The following is a 24,392-nucleotide window of genomic DNA, read 5'->3' on the forward strand; positions in this document are numbered from 1 at the left end:
TCCATTCTGTGAAAATGACTAAGCCAGCCTAGACGTCAATAAGATAGGAGTGCAAACATGCTTGGGAATGTGGGCTTGGAAGAACACATCTCTGTTTAAGACTCTGTCCTGTCGTGCGTCGTGCAAAATTTTTCTTAAGCAGCAGGTGCCGCTTCTGACCATGGGCATAGGAGCCAGGATTTATGTATATGGACACCCACCTGCCACCATCCTATGTCTGGCTCTGTCTTGCAGATTTGGAATGACACGTCTCAACATTATTAAAGTCTCCCATCGGATACAACCGATGTGTAGAAAGGACTGAAAGGCCCTGAAAATAGAGGCAATGCGTGTATGTACTTCTGTAACCCAAGAAAACAATTAAAAAACAGAGTTGTTTCGAATTACCTTTCTGTTGACTCAGAAAAATCTATCGAAATCTTTCTACTTTCAGTTAGTACTGTAGCAAAAGGAGCTGAGAAGCTTTATGGCTACTTTGAGTTAAGTATTTCCATTTATTTACATCACGGGGGTGCAGCTCCCGCCCCCCCCCCCGAGCTTGGACGTTGCCCCCCACCCGCTTCCATAAAGCAGCGCCCTCAGCACGGGCGGAGCGGCTCTTCCCTCAGCCGGCCTCCCCTCCCCGCCCCCTCTTGCTCCCCCTGGCGGCAAAGCGAGCCTCCCTCTCCCTTCCCACAATGCCCGTTTAGGCTGCTCTGCCTCGGCTCCAAGATGGCGCAGGCGATATTCGAGGCGCTGGAAGGTATCTACATCTCGATATCGGGGTGGGGGGTGTGTGTGCGTGTAGTCGGGCGGGCTGAGGCCTAGCGCTGGTTGGGGAGGCGCCGAGGCGCCGCAAGGACAGACGCGGCTGTTCCACGCCGGGCGCCTCCCCTCCCGCCGCTGCGGACGGGGCAGGGGCTGAGAGGAGGACGACGCGGGGCCGCCCCCGGGCAGCGCGGGGGCCGAGGGAGGGTTCACGGAACAGCCGCTCAGGCGGCCCCGCTGCGCCTCTTTCCCGCGGAGGAGCAGCAGTTGCAGCAAACGCTGCCAGCCTGCGGGCGCGGCTCTGCCCGCTGCTGCCGGTCTCGGGGGGCGCAGGGAGGCGACGGATGTCCTTCTGGGTGGGATTTTGTGCTGTAGGATCTAAGGAAAAAGACTTTCCTACACCCCCCAACGATACCTCAGTTTCCCCTTCCTTCCAAAGGAGGCTTTTCCAAGCCGGACTACAACTTCCATCATCCCTAGCTGGCAGGACTAGTGGTCACAGGTGATGGGGATTGTAGTCCAAAAACAGCTGGAGACCCAAGTTTGGGAAACCCCGTTTTAAGGGTTTCTCCCTTGCTTCCAGGATGCAGAGCTTATTGTGGTTTGGGGGACATGACAGCCACCATTCCCAGAGATGTTGAATTCCTTCAATATCTGCGACTTTAAAACTTGTTTGAGCGTATTGCACTTTTGGATAGGTTGCCCCGCAGAGTGGATGGCTGCTTGTCAATCAGTTGTAAATTAGGGCTTGTTCCTACACAAATAGTGCTTAAAATTAGTTTTTTATGTTCCCAGTGTCTTAATTCACATACCTTCATCTTGGCCAAAATGTCTTCTTTAACAACATGCTGGATCAGATACACCATCCGACTCGCCCAGCACCCTGCTTTTCTACCATGGTCAGATGTTTCAGGAAATCTCACAAAGAATCATAGAATTAGTGTTGGAAACAGAGATATGAAAGCAAGGGGCTAAATAGCACCTTAAGCCTAGGTTATGAGCGCAACAACAGAATGTCCAGCTTCACTTTTTTATAACAAGAATACAAAGCTGAAAATGAAAACTGCAGCTAAAATATTATGTTCATTTTTCACATGGTCTAGTCCTTCCCTTGCCCACCCCCCTAATATTATTAAGAGGGTCTCTTTTCCAGTTTTCAGATAGTAGCTGGAAGTGGGGAGGCAGAAAAAGGGTATTCCTTTCCTTCCACTCTGCAGTTTTAATCTGAAATCTTAGGTGCAGTACTGCTCCCATGCTAATGAAATTCCCCGTCGCAAAATATGCCTAGAACAATGGGAGTTTCAAACACTGCATAGAATTGTAGAGTTGGGACCCTGAGGACATCTAGCCCGACCCTCTGCAAAGTGTCCATGACAGCTGGCTATCCAAGACCTGAAGTAATAATTCTAACTACTCTCCCCCCGCCCCCCAGCAACTGCCACTGAACCTGAAGAGTACATATAGGATCATGATTTGTAGCCATTATTCTCAACTGATTTGTCTAATTCTAAGCCTCCTGAACAAGTAGCCATCACATCTTGTGGCATTGATTTCTATAAATTAATTGTGCACTGTGCAAATCAGTGCTTTTCTGCCCAAAATCTCTTCCTGATCAATTTAATTAGACGACCCTGAGTTCAAGTATAATGAGAGGTGAAAACATTCAATTTTTCTGTGCTGTGGCATAATTACGTTCTCAATTTGCCATCACACATGTTCATAAATAGAGCAACAAGGGCTAAAAAGCTATCTCAGATTGTCTTAAGTGATCATGCGATGCTGTTATGTGGTACTGATGTTTTAGAGCAGGTTGGGCAGATTTCAGGCATGTTGGGTCTACTTAGTGTTCAACTAGAACCCCAAATCTGTGAACTGGAATCATATGTGAAGGACATACAGTTAGAATGAAAAAACAGGTTGCCTCTGAAAATGTTTTGATCTTAGGAATCTAATTTCAGTACCAGAACTGCATCTTCTCACACAAAAGTTCATTCCTGATTAGCTTCCTTCATTTCAGCAACCTCACAGGGGTGTTGTGACTGGATACAGATGAATATACAACTCAGGATCATAGAATTACTTCCTCTATTGATGGAAAAAAGAAGTGTAAGGTCTTAAGTGGACATCAAATAAAATAAGTAGTTCTTTGTCCAGAATCTAGATGATGTATACCTTTTAATGCATTCTGCTGGTTCTGTCTCTTTATTTTGTGAATGCCATTTTTAAGCAAGCCAGAGAGACAAGACAGCAAGAAAAACTGTGTGGTAATATTTACAACACAAAAATTAAATTCAGAGGGTTCCTGTTTTGGAGAATATGAAAGCTGCAATCACAAACATATTTATCAGGAAGAAAGATATCATGGAACTCAACGACTTGTATAGAAATGGGAAATAAGGATGCTTGAAGCTCACTGAAACTACCAGGGGTAAGGGTGAACTTAGGCATACTCAGAATAGACCCACTGAAGTGACTTGGACGTGCCTTACTCTGTTGATTTGAGTGGGCCTACTATGAGTATGACATTGAATTTAATTCTAAGGCCACACAAAACATTTAAAGCACTATGATACCATTTTAAACAGTCCTGGCTTCCCAATCCTGGGAGCCTGTTCCTATCACAGAACTGCAACTCTCAAAGTGGTTTAACAAGCCCTCTTCACAGGAAACTCCCAATTATATCAGAACCCCTTTTAATCTTGCATTGTGACTGCATAGCTTCATAAGCATGGAAGAGGGCCAAGGTAACCATTTAAAAACAGTGATCACTTCCTTCTCTGTGCAGTATCCTATCCTGTCTGGACACAGAATCTGTATTGGTTTAGTTAGCCCTAAAATTCATCCTTCCCTTTCAAATATAATAGTGTAGTTGTTGACCATAACATAGATGTTATGGTGATTTTTTTGGAAGTTTCTCCAGTACAGCTTATTTGCTAGATTTAATCCGTGTTTCAGATTCAGTAAAATACTTCCCATGAACCTGCAGAAAACTTAGCTGGCCTTGATTGATATGTGTATTTCTTTAGAAGTGGGACTCACTACCTACGGTAGTAAGTGTGTTTAGCTTTGCAATCTAAATGTGTCCAAGAGTATAGATGATGCATTTCTAACATTTCTTTTTGGTAACACCCCCCCCCCCCCGAGATTGACACCTGATGTCTTAAAGATGCAGCTGGGCTAAAAAGGGGGGGTGCAAACCCAGCTGATCAATGGCACTTGCAAATACCCATATACAGTGCTTTGAAGTCCCAACAATCAGCCAATCACTGGGGCTTGCATATAGCCAAGCACAGGTTGTTGAAGCCGTGACCAGCAGCTGATTAGTGGCTACATAGAGCAGATTGTGGTATTTTGTAGCCCTGATAATCAACATTGTTGGGATGTCAAGTGCCACACCAGGCTTTTTTCATGCACTGACGATCAGCGGATTGTTGAGGCTTCAAAGCACTGTGTATGGTGTTGTCAGATGATTGTCAAGTGAGCAGGCTTGCTCCAGTTCCCCATCCGTTTTAGTGCTTTTTAGTGACGAGCCTTTTAACCCACTTATTCCTACACTTATGCACTAGAAATAATCATTCTGCTTTTACTGGTAGAATCTTAGAAAGAAAGCCTTAGCAATATTGTCAATCTTGTTGCTTTAATAGAGTAATAAAACATGTTAGGTTTTAAAAATTGTGGGGTATTGAGATCATAAAAGGTAAAGGTAAAGGACCCCTAACAGTTAAGTCCAGTTACAGACGACTCTGGGGTTGTGGCGCTCATCTCGCTTTACAGGCTGAGGGAGCCGGCATTTGTCCGCAGACAGTTTTTCCGGGTCATGTGGCCAGCATGACTAAGTCACTTCTGGTGCAACGGAACATCGAAACCAGAGCAGCGCACAGAAACATCGTTTACCCTCCCACTGGAGCGGTACCTATTTATCTACTTGCACTTTTTGGCATACTTTTGAACTGTTAGGTTGGCAGGAGCTGGGACCGAGCAACAGGAGTTCACCCTGTCATGGGGATTCGAACCGCTGACCACCTGATCGGCAAGCCCATGAGGCTCAGTGGTTTAGACCACTGCGCCACCCATGTCCTTATTGATATCATAGGTGGCTGTAAATCAAAAGGTTAAAAAAAAGTAGAGGAGAAGGAAATAGGTTGGGACATGGGGGTCCTGCAGCAGAATGCATGCTATGCTTGATAGTTAAAATAATTCAAATCGAGTGTTTCTGAATACAGTCCCTCTAACCACCATTTCTGTTTCTCCAGGTATGGATAATCAGACGGTTCTGGCTGTTCAGTCTTTGCTAGATGGCCAGGGAGCAGTAACAGATCCATCAGGACAATCCGTCAACACATCCACCACCATCCAGTCCATGGGTGAGCCCTTCTCTGCATACCAAATGAGATGGAAAGAAAACAATCAGAGGTCCCATCCCCCACTTTTGGTTTATTGCAAGGATGAAGAATCTCTGGCCCATGCAGAAGGGCATCTCCTCCTCAGCCCCAGCTTCTTTGCTGACTTCCCTTGCTCCCTAGCCAGCATGGAAAATTGCAAACTGCAGGCTCTTGGGGCTTGATTTTGTTACTATGAACCCTGGCATGGGGGTGGGGAGCGCCTGTAATGCTCCCAGTTTTGATTGGCCACCCTATGGCTAGACTGGCACTTTTGGGTGGGAGCCCCATATCTGTGGAACTCCCTCCTAGGGTACATATGCTTGTTCCATTCCATGCTGACTTTTAAATGGATTTTGTAAACCCATTAATTCTGTGCTGCAATTAATTAAGATGCTGTACTTTTTAATGTTTTATATAGCTGTTGTTGTTTTTCTAAAAAAATTATTAAACATATTTTTGGTTTACAAAACTATGTGCATTGTCTCTACACAAAGCTACTGGTTTTAAGTTGTTGGTTTTAAATTGTTCTGGATAGCTAAATGCCAACATTTGTATGGATTTTGTGGTGCTGTGAAGGCATTTTTATTTCAGCAGGCATTTCCAGGATATTAATTTTATCTGGCCATTTTTGCATATGGGATGCAGGGTTGTTGTTTAGACTGGCATGCGTTTTTGGTTTGTTTGTTTATTTAAAGCATTTTTACTCCTCACTTCAATGAAAAGGGCTCTTATAGTGCCTTAATGAAAAAGACATACCACCAAAGGAAAGGGAGATGGAAAGGGAGGAGGGGGGGAAGCAAACTTAGGCACCAATTTTTAAAGTTTATGATGTTAAGATGACCAACTGGGATGGAAACAGTTCAGCATGATGCAGCCATTGCTAGGTGATTGTTGAGGGAGAAGATAAACTAAGACCTATCAGCAGAGCTGATGGACTAGCCCTGTTTCCCTTCTCTCCCTCTGTGGTTTCATCCCATTGACCGAATCCTGCAATTACCAGGACTACAGAGACTTGCCTGAAGGGTGTGATATGAAGTCTGGATTTACATATTGCTGTTTATTGGGTTGGCTGTGGTGTTAGATGCCCTTGGAATATATTAGGGTTTGTTTGCTTGTTGTAAATTTCTCCTACAAATGGTGATAGAATTTGATTTGCTTTCTTCCTCTCACTCTAGATTGGTGATGTACAATTTGGTCCTAAACATCATTGGCTCTTGCTACCAAGTAAATCTGCATTGCAGCTCCATCATAATTTATAAAGGTGGAATTTAGAATTAGAATAGTATTAAAATAGATTAGATTAGAATTAGAAGCGTGAGATCTGGCTTTCCTACTGCTCTTGTATGATATTGCACCAAGGCTTAGAGGCTTTTTTAAAAAAATGAAACAGTAACAAAACAAGTAAACTTACATCAGCAAGTGCTACACAGCACACAATCAGCAATATTTGATCAACGATTTATATATGAATAAACTTTACAGTGCCATTTTGAGCATTTTCCTGTGCTTTCGTCGTTTCATCTCTTACATCAGAGTAAGAGCACAATTGGGAAGCTCACCTGCCTCAGGTAGCACTTTATGTAGCATTTGTGTTTTGCTTCCTGTGCACAAAGTGTAAATGGGAATGGTTGTTTCCAAATGTGCAGTGGGCATGCCAACCCTGCTTTCCAAGTGCTTGTCCACTCAATATTTCCTAGTGTTTGACGGTATGCAGCTCTTTCATTTGTATAGGCAGAAAAATGTGATTTGCTGTATAGGTGACTTTTCCTGAGGTAGAAACTGCTTTTAGAAAGCTAACCATGAAGAGAAATCCCACTGTTTGACAATTCACTTGCCTTTGACTGAGAGCTTCTTTTCTGGCCTAAAAGGCAAATTTACTTCCTCTTGTTGAAACTCTATTTTATTATTTGAGTGTAGCAATTGAAAAGGACTCTGGAGTTGGATCAATAACTTCTCTCTCTTTTTGACTGCAGATGATGAAGATGTGTTTCTTTGTGGGAAATGTAAGAAGCAATTCAACTCACTGCCTGCATTCATGACCCACAAAAGAGAGCAGTGTCAAGGCAGTACACCCTCGTTGGCTACAGTTTCACTGGCTACTAACAGCATCTACACACCATCCATTACCTCAGTGCAGCAGGCTCAGACCACAAATCGTCAGGTATAGATGTTGAACTCTATGAGATCTCTGTGCCATTAACAGTGAGCTGCATGATAAAACCCTAAACCAGCACTAGCAGTCCAGAAGAGATGAGGGTACAAAGTATATTTGGAACTGCTGGGAGATTTGCAAGGATTTCTGACTTCCAGTTGTGTAGCAATGGCATAAACTTAAGGATCCAGACATCTCACTTTGGTTTGACTACAAATGTCATGGCTTTGGGCTTGGATTAATTAAATTGTCTGTTCTCTGTTAAATTTCTCCTGGAAACATTTCAAGTCAGTGTATGAATGTCACAGTAGAGCCATATAATCTGAATACAGTAAAATATCCACATTATGAGACAGAGGTCTCGCAAGAGTTTAATGATACAATGTTTGTGAAGTGCTTTGTACACTTAGATTGTGGTATAAATGTCAAGTGTTGCTTTCCGTTACAAGGTTTTTAGACCATTCTTCTTATGCTCTTTCTAGCAGAGAGAGAAAGATTGCATTGATTAATGGATTTTTTTCCTAGCCTATTTTAATGCAGTTCACAAGAACTAAGCTATTCTTTCTGAGCTGAGATCCAACATAAAGGATTTTAAAGAATCTCTTCCTCCTAACAGATCTCTACCTATATTACCGTCCCACCCTCTCCTTTGATCCAGACATTAGTCCAGGGGAATATCTTAGTGAGTGATGAGGTCTTGATGTCAGCTATGTCTGCTTTTACAACCCTGGACCAACCAATGTCCACAGTACAACCCTCTGTGCAGGTAAGCAGAATGTTTTTATGCCCTTTAAGATGCATACATGCTCTAGCAAATTAAAGTATATAAGAGGTTAGAGGTAATTTTGTGGGGATAATGACACACAAAAATTAAGCTTTTGGCTTCAGACTCATCCTTATCAGAACATCTCTGCACTGACGGCAAAATCTACATAGTGTGGAGTACTAAATTAGTGGTAACTGCTGAAGCAGGTAATATACGTTATTGCCATTGCATAGTAAACTTTGTGTATGTCAGTGGCAAAAAAGGCAAGTAGAATATCATGAAGCATTGTAAAAATCATGGGAAGTAATGATTGTAGAAATCCATGGTGTGCAAATAGCACAAGTATGTGTGATTCTAGTGATTCCGTTTAAGAAATAAAATAAAATAAAGCTGTAGAATAGAGGCAATACAAGCTTTTGTGTGTCAGAGCCCACATCACCAAGCACAACATTTAAGGCACGAAGAAGGAAATTCAAATTTATTACAACATTTTAAAACTCATGTTACAGTTGCAACAGGCTCTTTGCAGATACCAACACAGATAACATTTTTTTCCATCCCATGTCAACCATACTCAATGTGGAAAGAGACTTGTCTGCTACAGGTAGTTTTACCCACAAAAGTGATCTTTGTTTATGAATGGGAGTCATTGAGTCTGGGAAATCTGATGCTCTCTTCCAAAGCTTGCTAATTTCTCATCCTATCTTTTTAGAGCAGCCTGAATATGCATACTGGAGCTGGCTACCTTTCTCAACCACCTCCTCCTCCTCCTCCTCCACCACCACCACCTCAGCCTCCTCCTCCCACACCTCAGTCTCTTGGAGCACCAGGTCAGGCCAACTCAGGCAGCAATGGAGTGGTGGAAGTGTACAGTGCATCAACCCCCATGACTGGGAATAGCACAGTAGAGATACAGAATCTGGGGATGCAACCCTACCCACCTATGGAGGTAAAGTTTATTTTTTATTTTTTTGACCCACATAGTGCAATATGGTTCCAAGTGTTGCTTACTGCCTTTCCCCCCTGAAGGACGCACGATCTCTGGCTACAAGAAGACTGTGATAAAATGCTATTTCTGATTCACTTAGCCTCAAAATACTATTTATCAAAGAAATTAGAGGTGCAGCAAGATGAACAAGCTTGTCTTCTAATCAGTGATTATTTTCTCTGTGAGCAAAATAGTGATCAGAAAGATGTCAGCCAGCTGCAGGGAGTTGAGGGAACAAGGAAAACGATTTATGGGCAACAGAAATCGATGGATGTGGAGAGGTCGCTAGAATGAAACGTGTGTCGCTGGCCCAGTGTGATTAAGAGGGAACATCATATAGTTGTCAACAAGTAGAAGAATGTCAACGCTAAACCAGGAGGCAGAGGGTTTGTTTAGAAAGCTACTAAGAGATGGAGTTCATGAAGTAACAGGACAAAGCCAGGAAAGCCTAGTAAGTAACCTGGCCTGATTATTAAGACAATAGTCCAAGATGGAATTGCATCTTTGAAGAGCATACACTGCTGAAGCTCTTTTCAAAACATTAATTTTTTTTGGACATAAGTGTTAATTTGGGAGTAAAATGAAAATCTTGCTGATAGAAAAAGCATAATCAGATGCTACACAGAAAAAAAGAAATGTGGCAGGACCCTTTGCCTAATTTTGTTTTTGTTGAGTTCATACCCTCAGACAAAGCAGGGGCCACAGTGAAGAGGACTGGCTCTCTAGAAAGCACTGTCACCCCATTGCACTCAATTACGTATGCATCTGATACCATAACACTGGTATTACTTTGCATATGTAAAATAAATTTGATGTATTCTCTAATCTTAATCATAGATCTTTATATGATTTATATCCCACCTTTTGACTCAAAGAGCTCTCAGTTTGTCTGAGAAAGAAAGTCCCACTGTCTTCTGCCTTCAAGTTCTAAAAAAGTGACTTCAAGTTCTATAAGGCAATCATGAAGTCAAAATTGTTAAACGTTTTGACTTGCTTCTGCTTCAAGAGTGTCTGAAGTTGCTCTGGCTACTTGGCATTTCTCTGGAATCTGTTCAGTTCCATTTCACATGAGAAAACGTAAATATCCATTGCACTACAGAGCTGTAAAGCAGGGTGGGGTATGGTAATTTGATACAACTAAATGTTAAGTCATAATTCATATGACCTTCACTAGATAATTCCCCTTGTGCCTTGCTTTTGACTTCTCAGCCCTTTGAGAGGACCGTGAGCAGAAGCCAAGACAGCTCACTTCTCTTTCCACACTGCATTTAGGATGATAACCACATGTTTGAAATTAGTCCACGCTTCATTTATTTTTATTTATTATTACATTTATATCCCACCTTTCCCCCAAGAAGCTCAAAGTAGCATACAGAGTTCTTCCCTTTCTCATTTTACCCCATTTTAGCCCTGGGAGGTAGGTCAGTCTGAGAAATGGTGGCAGAACCAAGGTCACCTGTGAGTTTTGTGGTTGAGTGAGGATTTGAACCCTGGTTTCCCAGATCCTAGTCTAACACCCAACCACTACACTAGGCTGGATCTAGCATGTTGAGCAGAATATTAAATGTTTAGAAGTGGAAACATCTTTTCAGAGTTGTCAATGTTGTCACTACATTTTCAGCATGTTTTCCTCAATAATTTCTATTTTAGGTGCCCAATCAATGTGTGGAAACTCCAGTGTACCCCTCCCCTCCAGTATACAGTCCAGGGAAGCAAGGTTTTAAGTCTAAAAGCCCCAACACTGTTGCTCCCTTGAACAATGCCTGCGGAGGAAATGTGACCAGTTTTGATCCGGCTTCAGCTGCCAAGAACCGTCGTCTTAAGACAGACAGCAGCCTGCTAGAAGGTAAGGCTTCTCGCCACCAGTGCTTGCTTGTAACCTTTTCCACAGGTGGGCATCAGAATCTGAGAATCTGTCTATTTGTAAATGGATATTAAATGCCTCACGCTTCCCTTTCCACCCTTCTCTACATAACATTTGAAATAGAATTTTCATGTTTTTACCTCTAAGGTGATGCATCTGCAGTTTCCCCATGTTGGGCACTTGTTCATATCTCCACAGTGCAGGGGGATAGAAGATACAAATCAATATTTTAGATGACGCAGACAAATGAATTAAAATACTTGTGTGGGCTTAATGGACTGTTATGAGTGTTTTTGCAGCTAAGTGTTTTTTCAGGTGTGCTTCACACATTGCGGAATTCCTACACAGAAAGCCCTTCCTCGCTGGAATTAGCTTGCAGTCTGCTTGTGGGTTGTTTGCTGTCGCTATTCCATATCCTGTGGGGGTAGGTGGTGGGTGGGATTTGTGCATATTTACACAGTGGGAACTCAGAGCCGTTGCCTAAGCACGTGCTGATATGTCCCACTACAGAAAATCAGAATGTCTGTATTTCTCATCAGTATTTTCAGGAAATTATGATGTTTGTTATAGTCCATTAAAGCTTGTCATTTTTGTTACTCTGGTGGTAGAGGAGTTGCTGTGGTGCTGTTCCTTCCTGTGCCACCAGATGATGTGAGAAGCCCCGACTACACAGGAGGAGCCCATGCCAGTGTTATCCCAGCTTCCAGATTATTAACACTGATATGGGGGAAATCCAAAGTAGGAATTCCTGGTTTGAGGTTTCTCACCCTAGTAATGCAGAGTTTGAAGTGTTGAAGCAGCTCCATAAGCACAAGGGGCAACGTGATTATTGGGCCTCAGTAGCTTATTTTGCCCACTAAGGAGCCTACTTCTTAGCTGAGATTATTGGCCACCATAATCGTTTCCATGCTTCCATCACTTGAACCTAAGATTCATGCTTCACTTTCATCCCAATGTTAGTCATGCTGGCCACATGACCCAGAAGCTGCACGCCAGCTCCCTTGGCCAATAAAGCGAGATGAGCTCCGCAACCCCAGAGTCGGCCACGACTGGACCTAATGGTCAGGGGTCCCTTTACCTTTATCTACAGTTCTAGCACAATGGAGAGCGAGGGAGTAAGAATCCACGAAAGTGGCCTCCCCAGTTTGAGCTCATGATTATTTCCTACCACTTTATTTCAGGGAAACCCAAGTCACCAAAACTGAAATGCACATACTGCGATAAGGCATTCACCAAGAACTTTGACCTGCAGCAGCATATCAGAAGGTAACGTTGGCATTCCAAATGAGGCATACAGATTATGGCTAATTGGATAGGATGAGGGATTGGCTGGACACTCTGAGCAACAGGTCACTTCCATTTGAGCCATTCTTCCATGCTGGATAAGACTTTGAAAATCAATACTATCTTGCTGCTAGGTCAGTGCGGTCCCCAAAAAGTTCAACATTGGCTTCAGAATGGCCTGAGTGGGTAAATGCGTGTAGTCTGTGAAACCTAAATTCAGCCACAGCTCTCAGCTGATAAAGCCACCAGGTCTTGCAGGGCTGCACCACAGCCTGTTGCCAGCCTGCCAAATTGGGCCTGCCAGTCACTCTCCAGACTGGTCGTAAGTGATCCTGCTGGGAACAATAGCTTCTAGGCTGCCACATTCACCTCCCGTTTTGCATCCCAACACTTAGAAACAGTCTGTCCACATGCTCCATTTTACCTGGGCTTTTCATCCTTGGTTTGAAGGGTTTTTAAGTATTTGGTAGAGCAGGATCTGGACCTGTCCTTTTTATTTGTATCAATTTGCTTCTTTGTTAGGTTTTTATTATGTTTATTGTAATTCATTTTAGTATTTTTTATTGTGTCTGTAAGTGCGTTGAGTCATTTTTATGAACAAAGCGACTAAATAATAATAATAATTCTCCAGTTTTTGCTTTGTGCTTCCAAGCCAAAGTTTCTGCTCCTCTTGCCAGTAGCCATTTAGTAGTTCCTGCTTCCCAGTACCACTTCCTGCTTGCCTGGATAGACTTCTTAGTGGCAGGGATTCCACTTCATTTTGACACTGTTTTTAAAAAGCTCTTTACAGTATTTTGGAAATCAAACCTGTTACCTTTGCTGAAAAGAAGCTGGAGTAGTGTGGCTATTCCCCTGTGGAGAGATTCTGCCTTACCCTCCCTTATGCAATCTCCTTTTTTCCTTCAGTCACACAGGGGAGAAGCCATTCCAGTGCATCGTATGTGGTCGTGCCTTCGCCCAAAAGTCCAACGTGAAAAAGCATATGCAAACGCATAAGGTGTGGCCACCAGGAATTGGGTGTACCATCTCTCGGAGCTCTGTCACTGTGCAAGTCATGGCACTCAACCCCAACCAGCAGGAGGATGAGGAGAATGCAGGTGCATTACTTACTGGTGGGATGGCCAGTTGACTGGTGACCTGCTCCCCAAACCTCTGAATAATTGTGCTTCCACTTTCTTCTACCTGTCTTGGTCCCTAGGACTAGGAAGAATTGGAAAGTAGATTTATGTGTACTACCAACTTCAAAATTTGTTGGATCATGAATGTAGGGGCCAGGTTTGCAAACTACAACTGGGTTACAATCCATTATTTTGTATTCTCCATCCATGTTATTTCTCCCCTGCCTCCTAATTTGAAAGCTTTGTACAGTAGTGGGATCTGGCAGTAGGAGACAAATCCATAATCCTTTGTCTCTGAGCTTGTTTGGATGTGTTTAGTGATCATGAATCCCCAGACATGGGGCAGGTGGAGGGATGCTAGTCAGTATATTGTACTTGCGAAGCACATTGTTTATTCCTAAGATTTAGTTGCTTCATGTGAGAACTATCCATGGAACAGAGCCTGTTTAGCCAGTGACTTCATGTATTGCATAGCTGACATCCTAAATATCCCTGGTACTAGCCACGGTTGATCTTAAGGAATTAGTTGAGCCTTGCACTCCAAATCATTTGTACATGATGGTCCAGTTATTTTGCCCTGAGCCAGACATCGGATGGCAATTTGTTAGCCTGTCTAGCCAATCTCTTTACCACCTTGTCAGCTAATTGGTTGGGTGGGAAGGGCATTCCCATCCCAACTATAGATGGGTTTACCAAAACAAAAGGGATCAGCTACAGGTGTAACAAGTCTGAAAATGCAGAATGAACCCGGTGAACACTGGCTGCAAATTACAGCGAAGCTAATTTGACTAGCTGGCAGAGAATGACATTTGGTGCTTCCCACAGTACTATCTCCTCTCCACAGTGCCTAAGGCCTCTCACCAACCAAGGGTAGATCTTGACCTAGTTATCACTGATGCAATAAATGTGTATCTAGGCTATACCCACTTCAAACTACAGTTTCTATATGACACATAGAAAATGGGTATTTCAGAGCTAAGGCCAGGCAATAATCCTTCCTGGCATCAGGTTTGTTGTATTGAGGGTCATTCAATCATGTGAGCTTTCACCTGCAGTTTGAGCAGTACAGTCCAGGCCCACATTAACCTTGCCAAGAACTAGAGCTTAGATCAGCAAGTTCCTCTGTCATTTAAACTCTAAAATACCCAGAGCGGAGATCGCACTCCTTAATGATAATGCTGACACCCCCCTCCCTGGCTTTGCATTTTGGAAAGGAAAGCTGGTTGGCTGTGATTTGAGATGAGTCGTAGGGTATTGTAGGAAAATGCATGGCTGACCTTGGTTGTAAACTGTTCTTATAATTACAATAATAACAACTCTAGTAACTTCCTAAGCTGAACCTCTAATATATATGTATCTTGGCTATTTCCTCCAGGTTTGAACACGGTTCCCAGAAGCAGCCCCCCACAGCCACAGGTCATGCCTCCTGCAGAAGAGCATGAGGCTTGCAAACTGGAAGCTAAGCAAGTGGTCTTGATAGACAGTTCTTACCAGTGCCAGTTCTGCCCCAACAAATTCTGCACATATTTCCAGTTGAAATCGCACATGACCCAACACAAACATGAACAGGTGGGTGCCAAGTCAAAGGATGACTTCCCCCTGCGCTGCTAAACTCTTTACCATTCTCTCTGACTTACAGAAGTAGGAAATGGATGCACAAAATTTTCATAAAGGACATAGGTGATAGGACCCAGTTTTTCTTTGTGCAAAATGCAGGCTAATTTGGCACGGAATATTGATTTCTTTATTGAGACAGACAAATGATCAGTCTAGTCTAGTAAAATCTTGCCTGGCTGGCAAAGGCTCAGAAATGCTTCAGCCAAAGATGCTAGAGATGGAACCTGAGACATTATGCACACAGAAATGTGTTTTTGTACAACTGATCTGCAGCCCTCCTGCAGACAGTACACTCTATTCCTATCCAAGCTTCTGGGTAGGAAAAGCACAGTAAAGCTAAACGATTGCTCACTAAATTTCTTATAGCTCAGGTCCCTTTTGATACCCCTTCCCAAAAAGGTTTGTTTTAGTGTAAGAATTACCTGCCTGTAAAAAGGTCCACCTCATTTATGTCTGCCTGAGCCACTGTCTTGGATGTGTCCTCATGCATACTTTGCATGCAGATGATCTCAGGTTCAATCCCTCGCATCTCTAGGTACTGCTGGGAAAGACCCCTGTCTGAACCCACGAAGAACTACTCTCAGTCAGTATAGACAATGCTAATCTAGATCAGTCTGGTTTGACTTGGTAGAAGGCATCTTCTATGTCCCCTGACTTGAAGGAGGCAAATCGAGACTTAGTAACTCGTACAGAGATACAACCTGTAGCCTCTTCTAAGGGCAGGTCATTCTGTGCTCTCTCTAACTGAACGAGCCACTGCCTATCATCAGTATAGCATGTTTGGAAAGAGAAGTTAGAATAATAAATCATTCAGAGATTGAGCAGGCAACCTCCTTTATAGGAGCGTACAAGAATCTTTAATTACATTTATTAATTTATTTCTCACAGTACACTAGGGTTTGCTTGTTTTCATGATGATAAGCGGTCAGGGTTACCGGTCTAATCATTCTCCTATCACCATTCATGTGCAGGTTTACAAGTGTGTTGTGAAAAGTTGTGCTCAAACATTCCAGAAGCTGGATTCCTTCTTGGAGCACATCAAGAACCATCAGGAGGAGCTGAGCTACCGTTGTCACCTTTGCAGCAAGGACTTCCCCTCCCTCTATGAACTGGGTGTCCATCAGTATTCCCACAGCTTGCTTCCTCAACACAGTCCCAAGAAGGACATTGCCATTTACAAGTACAGTAGTTGTTGGGAAAGTGCTTTTTCTGTCTATGTTTGGAGGGAGCAATTATAGCTTTTGACTTCAAGCTTAATTTTGTTCTTGTCAGGGCAAACAGTTAACATGTATGTAGCAGTCAAGTGATGACTTAGAGACCATTTTTGATTGAATGGTTTAGGTAGGTAGATCTGACTGGTGCAATGTTTAGGTAGGTAGATGAAACATATCAGATGAAACTGTGGTTTGGGATTCTGGTTTAAGAGTAAGTAAACTATAGTTTGTTGCAATTCTGATGGAATGGCAAAACTCTGGTTTTCTAAAAACTAGAAGCAGAAGCTATTAATCTCTGTTGTTTGAAGCTTGTACTAATTCTGTACTGACAAACTGTTGCATCTTTGTTTATCTATTTAAAATTCTCACACCTCACTTTGTTGCCCCAAGAGGCTCTCAAAGTGATTTAGAACAGGTTCTCAAAGCAAAACCACTTACAGAAACAGAAATTGCACGCTGTCCATATCAAATAAAGGATTTTTAGGCCATTGAATTAAGTCATTGTCACTGGTCACAGATTAGAGAACATTTTGAGAATAAAATGTGGCCCTCAGGTCTTGAAAGTTCTCAGATAATTATAAAAGGTGACTAGGCTTTACTCAGATATTTTTGGGAGCTCTGGTGTCAATGGTCAACTTGGGGTACAAGAACAAGTTTTCTTTAAGCTCTCCATCCCCCAATCCACTCCCTCAGCCGCCATTGTTTTAAAGATTAAGTTACCTCAGTTAAGCAATGCGGGAGCAGGGGGACAGCTTAGAACTGAAAATTAGGAGGAAGTGATTTATCTGTTTATTACAGTTTTAATCCCAGCACTTTTCAAAGCAAGGCACATGGTCCTTCCCTATTCCTTTAGCCTCGCAATCAACCTCCCAGTTCTGTAAAGTAGGTTAGGCAGAGAGTTAGTTACTGACTGATGTCTGGCTGAGCAGAGATTTTAACCCAGATCTCCTGCGCCTAAGCCAAGCACTATTAGTCACTACACCACACTGGGGACTCAAGGTTATAAATTGTCTCATTTTCTTCTTTGATAATATTCATAATATATAACAATGCATGCTAAAATTGGACCCTAGTCCTCTAACTCAATGCATTCTTTCTTCTTCCTCCTGCTTCAGGTGTGTCAAGTGTGTAAATAAATATTCTACCCCAGAAGCCCTGGAGCATCACTTACAGACAGCAACACACAACTTTCCCTGTCCTCACTGTCAGAAGGTAGGTAGATGATGGCCTTGACGAAGTCAGTTTACTCTTTTGTGCCATTGGTGGTTTTATTAGCTATTTTCCCTATGACCTCTTATTTATTTGTCCAGGCTTCTTTTCTACCCTCTCTTTGTGAGATAGAATCATAGAATCATAGAATCATAGAGTTGGAAGAGACCACAAGGGCCATCGAGTCCAACCCCCTGCCAAGCAGGAAACACCATCAGAGCACTCCTGACATATGGTTGTCAAGCCTCTGCTTAAAGACCTCCAAAGTAGGAGACTCCACCACACTCCTTGGCAGCAAATTCCACTGTCGAACAGCTCTTACTGTCAGGAAGTTCTTCCTAATGTTTAGGTGGAATCTTCTTTCTTGTAGTTTGGATCCATTGCTCCGTGTCCGCTTCTCCGGAGCAGCAGAAAACAACCTTTCTCCCTCCTCTATGTGACATCCTTTTATATATTAGATCTGCTAGGCTGAGAAAATAGATTTATCCAAGACTGCCTACTGAAAGGTTGAGGTTGCATATTGGATGCATGCTAATGTCCAGTTGACCTGTGCAATATTTGCACTGTCACAGGAGCTAAGCATGGGCCACATTGCCCCTGGTTAACAAGGTGTGTTCTGTCCTATGACTCTTCCTCCCACATTTGGACCTGCAGGAATTGACCATGCAATTATAACTAAAAGAGCATCTCCGAGATCTGTTAAGTCATCGTTCTCTCCGGATGAGAGTTGCACTGCACGTTTTTATGGTGAGCGTCATTTAGAAAAAGGTGTGCCCTTAGCCCAGGAGCAAGGGCTGCTGCCCTTCCAGATGGCTGTGCTCTTAGTCATGTGTTGTCTTCTTTTTCCAGGTGTTCCCTTGTGAGAGGTACTTACGACGACATCTACCTACACATGGGGGTGGAGGGAAATTCAAATGTCAGATCTGCAAAAAATTCTTCCGCCGAGAACACTACCTCAAACTACACGCTCACATTCACTCGGGTAGGCAATAGCACAGTACTGCTTTCCTGCATGTTGAACCCGTTCATTCTTTGGGGTCTGCTGCTACGATTTCTAGTGATGATCAGCAACCTGCTTCCTAATGTAAGCCCATTGTTTTAAAGGCATTCAGATCAGGTTGTCCCCCTCCCTTATAGTCATTATTTTATTGTTTGCATTTCACTTAGCTGTTTGAATAGTTGCAGCCAGCTTGGTAATCTTTTTGAGTATTGGTTAGGTCACAGGGGTCAGCAAACTTTTTCAGCAGGGGACTGGTCCACTGTCTCTCAGACCTCATGGGGGGCTGGACTATATTTTGAAAAAGAAGAACGAATTCCTATACCCCACAAATAACCCAGAGATGCATTTTAAATAAAAGCACACATTCTACTTATGTAAAAACATGCTGATTCCCAGACTGTCCATGGCCGGATTTAGAAGGCAGTTGGGCCGGATCCAGACCCTGGGCCTTAGGAGGTTAGGAGGTCACTGTATATGCAACTGATCACCTGGATGAACAAACAGGCAAGTTTTATGCAGAAATGTGACTTCTCTGTTCACACCAGATGTAGTATTGAAACAGTTTAAAATGCATCCAACTGCCTACACAGTTCTCAGTAGTTAACATCCAGGCATATGACTCTCAAGGATTGTGGCCAACAGGGAGAGATAGATGAGAGATCTTCGGGAACTTAAGAGCCTGGTTCTGCTGCATCTGTTTTCTGTAGCTCAGCCAAAGCAAGGGATATTAGAATATCTGTAAGCCAAGCTTAGCCTGGAACTCCCTTGCTGAGTTTATGTCTCTGTCCTACACAGGTGAAAAGCCTTTTAAATGCTCTGTGTGTGACTCAGCCTTCAACAGGAAAGATAAACTCAAACGGCATATGTTGATCCATGAGCCTTTCAAGAAATATAAATGCCCCTTCTCGTAAGTATCACGTTTTCAACAGCAGCCAATAATGGCACTGGCTTTGCAGCCATTAGATGGAAAGTGTAATTCATCTTGGACTAGTTTCTGTTTATAGGCTAACATAGGGCCTTTTGAAGTAAGGGAGTAACCTTTTTTGGAGGGAAAAAAGCCTTCTGATTTTACTGGCTCTGGGATCTTGTGTCTCTGTGCAGTAGTTACCTCTTCTGATTAACCACATTCTCTCTTTTCATTGTTCATTGGAAGACAGTTTAAAAATGAAAGAGCTAGGCAGACAATGGTGGTGCCTTGCAATTCTAAGGGCGCTTCTGGATGGCATCACCACACATTGCATAGGGTGCTTAGACACAGACTTTTGGTTACACCCCCCCCCGACCCATTCTCAATTCAATGAATTCACAAACTCCCCAGTGCCCACTTTGTTATCATGCAATCCATACTTCTGCTTACAGCAAGAAGGGTTTTACTTGGTTTTGCCTCTCCCTTTTGTGGCTCGTTTGGCTTATTTGCTTGAGTCATTGGCTGCACAGGCATCTGAACAAAATGCAGCTTTAATGTTTTTGCGTTATATTTGGTATGAATTGGCAGGATGATGGAGGGTTAGATCTGATGGGTCATTTTGGTTCCTTCCAACTCTTCAATTAAGGATAAACTTGCAGCTCTTTATTGGCACAATACTTGCATTTCTTTTTCAGTAGTCCAGTTTTCCAAAAGCTATGCATAAGGCAAAAACAGCAAAAAGCATTTTTCAGTTGTCGGGCCAATTTGATCTGCAATGTTATGCAGGCACTTTTTCTTCTTCTTTTTGTACCATGACAAGGAGATCAGAAAGCTCTGATGATTGTTCTGCTATTTTAAGTCATAAGAAACACCCAGCATTACTTGCACACTGCTGAAACAGAACTACATCTGAGACTCCTATCTGTATCATTCAACATCTGATTAAATATTTGTTTTAAATTTTTGTCACAGAAATCATACAGGCTGCAATAAAGAGTTCAACAGACCGGACAAATTGAAAGCTCATATTCTCTCCCATTCAGGTAAATGAAATTCTGGCTCATGCTCTGCCCTATGCTGCAGATAAACAGGTTCATTTAATTTTCTTCACTCACCTAATTATTGAACCACAGTGATCTTTTTGTTTTTTTGTTTCTCAGCTGCAGGTAAGGGCGGGGACAGTGTAGCTCAAGAATATGTCTGAGGCTCTTCAGTTTAGAAAAGAGGTGAATAAGGCAGCGGAAATAAAGGGTGTATAAAATTATGCTTGGTGTATAAAAAGTAGATAGATAAAGTTGAATGGTGGGATATTCAGGACAGACATAAAGAACTACTTCACAGAACACATAGTGGCTTCCACAGAATTTGGTGATAGCCACTAACTTGTATAGCTTTAGTAAGGGATTAGGTAAATTCATGGAGGATAAGGCTATCAATGCCTACTAATCATGATGGCTATGTACAACTTTCAAGATAAGAGGTACCATTCCTCCATATAGCAGTCACTAGGAAACTACAGTGGAAGGGTGCCGCCATCCTCTTGTCCTGGTTATTGGAATCTGATTAGCCATTGTGGGAAACAGGATCCTGGACCAGCTGGGCCTTTGTTCTGACTTGGCAGGGCTCTTTTTATGTTCCTAGTCCATGAGCCCTTTTGCAACTAAGTTGTGTTCTTCTTGATTTAGGGATGAAGATCCACAAGTGCCAGTACTGCAGCAAGGCCTTCAGCCGGCGAGCTCACATGGTGGAACACCAGCGCTCTCACACTGGAAACTATAAGTACCGCTGCCCTACATGCAGCAAAGGCTTTACACGCCAGAAGTACATGAAGGACCATAAGTGTAGACTGAGTTCAGCCAAGGACAAAGAGCTGCCAGTCAGAAAATCCCAGAAGAAGTGGGGGACTCGTGGCCGGAAAGTGGGGCTTCCTGTTTCAGCTCAGCTGACCTTGACAGAACTGAAAGACAGTACAGATGGAGGAAACCCTCAGAAAGGTGGTCCCAATAAAGAACAGTTTCCAGTGTCTGACACAGTCCTGTCCATTGTGGTTGGCAGATCAACAGCCGTGTCGGCAACAGACTCTGATCTTGGCAACCCTACCCAATGCAGTGGCATTCCATCCAACCTTGCTCTGGCCGAGTTGCAACCTGACTCGGAGAGTCCATGCGCCATGCTAGCAGTTCCGGTATACATTCAGGCTACTGAATAACTGAATAGTACTGTGACTTAATGGGGGAAATAATTCCTCTGCTGTTTGATGGAGATATGCTGCTGCAGGGGATTGGAAATGAATGAAATGTGTATGTGTACTGTATGTGTGAGTGTATGTTTCAGCTGCCATGATGCAGTGATCAGCATTCATAAAGAATTTTGTTGATAAAACTGAGAGTAGCTTCCCTTATCCAGATGAATTAATCATGCGGAGCACTGAAAGGTATGGTTGCATGCTTTTCTTTGAAAGATGCTTATTGGTTAACATAATTTATGATGATTCCTGAATCCAGTGAGAAACACAATACAGAACGTTGAAATAACATACAAGACCTGATTTATTTATTTTTATTTATAGTGCATCCCATTTGTAATTATTTTCTGAAATTTGCAATACCCTGTATCTGGACAATTTGTCTTTCCAGCTGTAAGCAAACAATCCTTCGTACTGGGAGTAAGTGCATTGTGTTCTCCATTTCGAATGTCATTCATAAATGCTCTCAACAGAAACATCCTATGACTCTGATGTATGTAGAAAAGGGACGCAGTTCTGCACAAATACCATGGTCCAGTTAAAATTTGAGCTTTCCCTCATGCACTTACTAGGATTAACATATGATGAGCAGCAACCTCATATAAAAGGAAACATGCCTAAATGCATGATTTAGAAATGCAAGTGTGCTGCAAGTGTACAGGCAGCTAGTGACTGCATTGTGAAGAAGGGCAGAGAAAAATAACGAGCAATTCTTGCTCAATTCTGTGTAATCAACCATGCCTAATGAAGAATTGGAGAAGGAATGCGAGAGACAGGGGCAAGAGCGGGGAAAGTTGAACTAAACAATTTTATCAATTAACAACGTCCTCACTAAAACAACATCCTCACCCACCCATAGCACTGATGTTACATTTTCAAGTTTTGCCATAGCCAGGCTACCTAAATTCAGACCACAAACCTCAGAAAAACAAATGTACTGTATTTGGAAAAGCTTCATGCTTGAGCCCGAGTCACCTGGCATTTCAAGTACAATCTTTAACAATGATGTTTTATTTCGGCTGCTGTTATCATTCATTACTTTTCAATACGGTATATCCTCCAAAGAGCTGAGAGTTGTATTTTAGTCCCACAACAACCCCATGAAGTAGGTTAGGCAAGAGAAACTGACTTGCTCAAGGTCACTTAATATCGGCCCACATCCAAACCCACCATTCAAGCAAGTCACTATTGTTGTTTAGTCGTTTAGTCGTGTCCGACTCTTCGTGACCCCATGGACCAGAGCACGCCAGGCACTTCTGTCCTCCACTGCCTCCCGCAGTTTGATCAAACTCATGCTAGTAGCTTCAAGCTTCTATATCAGGGGTCTGCAACCTTTAAGACAAAAAGAGCCACTTGGACCCGTTTCCGAAAAAAACAACAACAACTGGGAGCCGCAAAAACATTGCAACATTTAAAACAAATATAACACTACATATATTGTTTCTGGCCTTAATGCTATATATACAGGATCGTGCAGTCAGCTGTCAATCTCAAGAAAAAAGGACAAATTAATAGCTAATTAAAATATTTAATTTACAACCAGGTAACCAGGTTAGTGGGACTTTTGCTCCTGAACCTCAGTGCTCAGTGTCTGCACATCCAGGGCTGTAAGACGTCACCTTCATTTTCACACAGGCTTGCAAGCTGTCATCTGTGAGGCGTGATCGGTGCTTGTTTTTAATATAGTTCATGTTGGAGAAGACCTGCTCACATACATATGTGGAAGAGACCACAAGGGCCATCGAGTCCAACCCCCTGCCAAGCAGGAAACACCATCAGAGCACTCCTGACATATGGTTGTCAAGCCTCTGCTTAAAGACCTCCAAAGAAGGAGACTCCACCACACTCCTTGGCAGCAATTCACCAAACTTTCACCTGCTTAAGTTTAAAAAGGGGCTTCAAGCAACTAAAAAGGGGCTTCAGGCAACTAACTCCACGTGGAATTCCACGCGACCGCGACTGCATAATCAATGCCACAAAATGCCAAAGAAAATTAACCAGGGCCCCAGTGAACCATAAATCATAATCAGTGCCTGATGTAAATAATAATTAATAATGAGGGCCCAATGTCATCCTCGTCATTATAAAAATAATCCCTCTCTTCGTGTCGCCCAGCCTCCCAAGAAAAAAACCGCACTTCAAACGGTCACAAAGCACAAATTCCACGCGACCGCGACTTGCTATGCCCAATAATCAATGCCCCAAAATGCCATAGAAAATTAATCAGGGCCCCAGTGTACCATAAATCATAATCAGTGCCTGATGTAAATAATAATTAATAATGAGGCATTCGTCATTATAAAAATACCGTATTTTTCGCCCCATAGGACACTCCGTCCCATAGGACGCACCTAGGTTTTTGGGGGGGAAATAAAGGGGAAAAAATTCCCTTTATTTCCCCCCCAAAAGCAGGTCGGGGAAACCGAACCAGGTCGAGGAACAGCGGGATGGCGGCGCTGCGCCTCCCTGCTGTCCCCCGAGCTTGTGGGGCTGGCCGATGCCTGCGGGGCGGCAGGCTGCTATCCGCAGCGTGGGGAGCCTTGCCGGGAAGTCCGGCAAGGCTCCCCACGCTGCGGATGTCTGCCTGGCGAGGGGGGCGCTCTGCTTTAGGGCGCCCCGCCCACCGGACGGCAGGCTGCTATCCGCAGCGTGGGGAGCCTTGCCGGGACCTCCGGCAAGGCTCCCCACGCTGCGGATGTCTGCCTGGCGAGGGGGGCGCTCTGCTTTACGGCGCCCCGCCCACCGGATGGCAGGCTGCTATCCGCAGCGTGGGGAGCCTTGCCGGGACCTCCGGCAAGGCTTCCCACGCTGCGGATGTCTGCCTGGCGAGGGGGGCGCTCTGCTTTACGGCACCCCGCCCGCCGGGCGGCAGGCTGGTCACCTCCGCCCCTCGCCTCCG

The 24,392-nt window shown here is 43.5% G+C and overlaps 1 protein-coding gene across 3 annotated transcripts; it reads left to right on the forward strand.

Annotated features, from left to right (window-relative positions):
* The first annotated feature begins 583 nt into the window (after positions 1-583).
* On the forward strand, positions 584-21,969 carry ZNF341 (zinc finger protein 341). 3 transcript variants are annotated; one of them, XM_082228443.1, is made up of 16 exons: positions 584-742; positions 5,001-5,111; positions 7,103-7,290; positions 7,898-8,047; positions 8,760-8,996; positions 10,686-10,881; positions 12,081-12,165; positions 13,090-13,280; positions 14,677-14,870; positions 15,890-16,098; positions 17,248-17,344; positions 18,191-18,323; positions 19,137-19,248; positions 20,221-20,291; positions 20,409-20,474; positions 20,934-21,062. In XM_082228443.1, the coding sequence occupies exons 1-15, from the start codon at positions 712-714 to the stop codon at positions 20,450-20,452; spliced, it is 2,049 nt and encodes a 682-aa protein (XP_082084569.1). In that variant the 5' UTR covers positions 584-711; the 3' UTR covers positions 20,453-20,474; positions 20,934-21,062. The 3 variants fall into 3 exon arrangements, with proteins under 3 accessions (XP_082084569.1, XP_082084568.1, XP_082084570.1); XM_082228442.1 differs by lacking the exon at positions 20,409-20,474 and having other exon boundaries at positions 587-742; positions 20,934-21,969; XM_082228444.1 differs by lacking the exons at positions 584-742; positions 5,001-5,111; positions 7,103-7,290; positions 20,409-20,474 and having other exon boundaries at positions 7,915-8,047; positions 8,765-8,996; positions 20,934-21,969.
* Positions 21,970-24,392: the final 2,423 nt, after the last annotated feature.

This window comes from Podarcis vaucheri (genome assembly GCF_965113315.1).
Source record: "Podarcis vaucheri genome assembly, chromosome: 6".
Lineage (NCBI taxonomy): Eukaryota > Metazoa > Chordata > Lepidosauria > Squamata > Lacertidae > Podarcis > Podarcis vaucheri.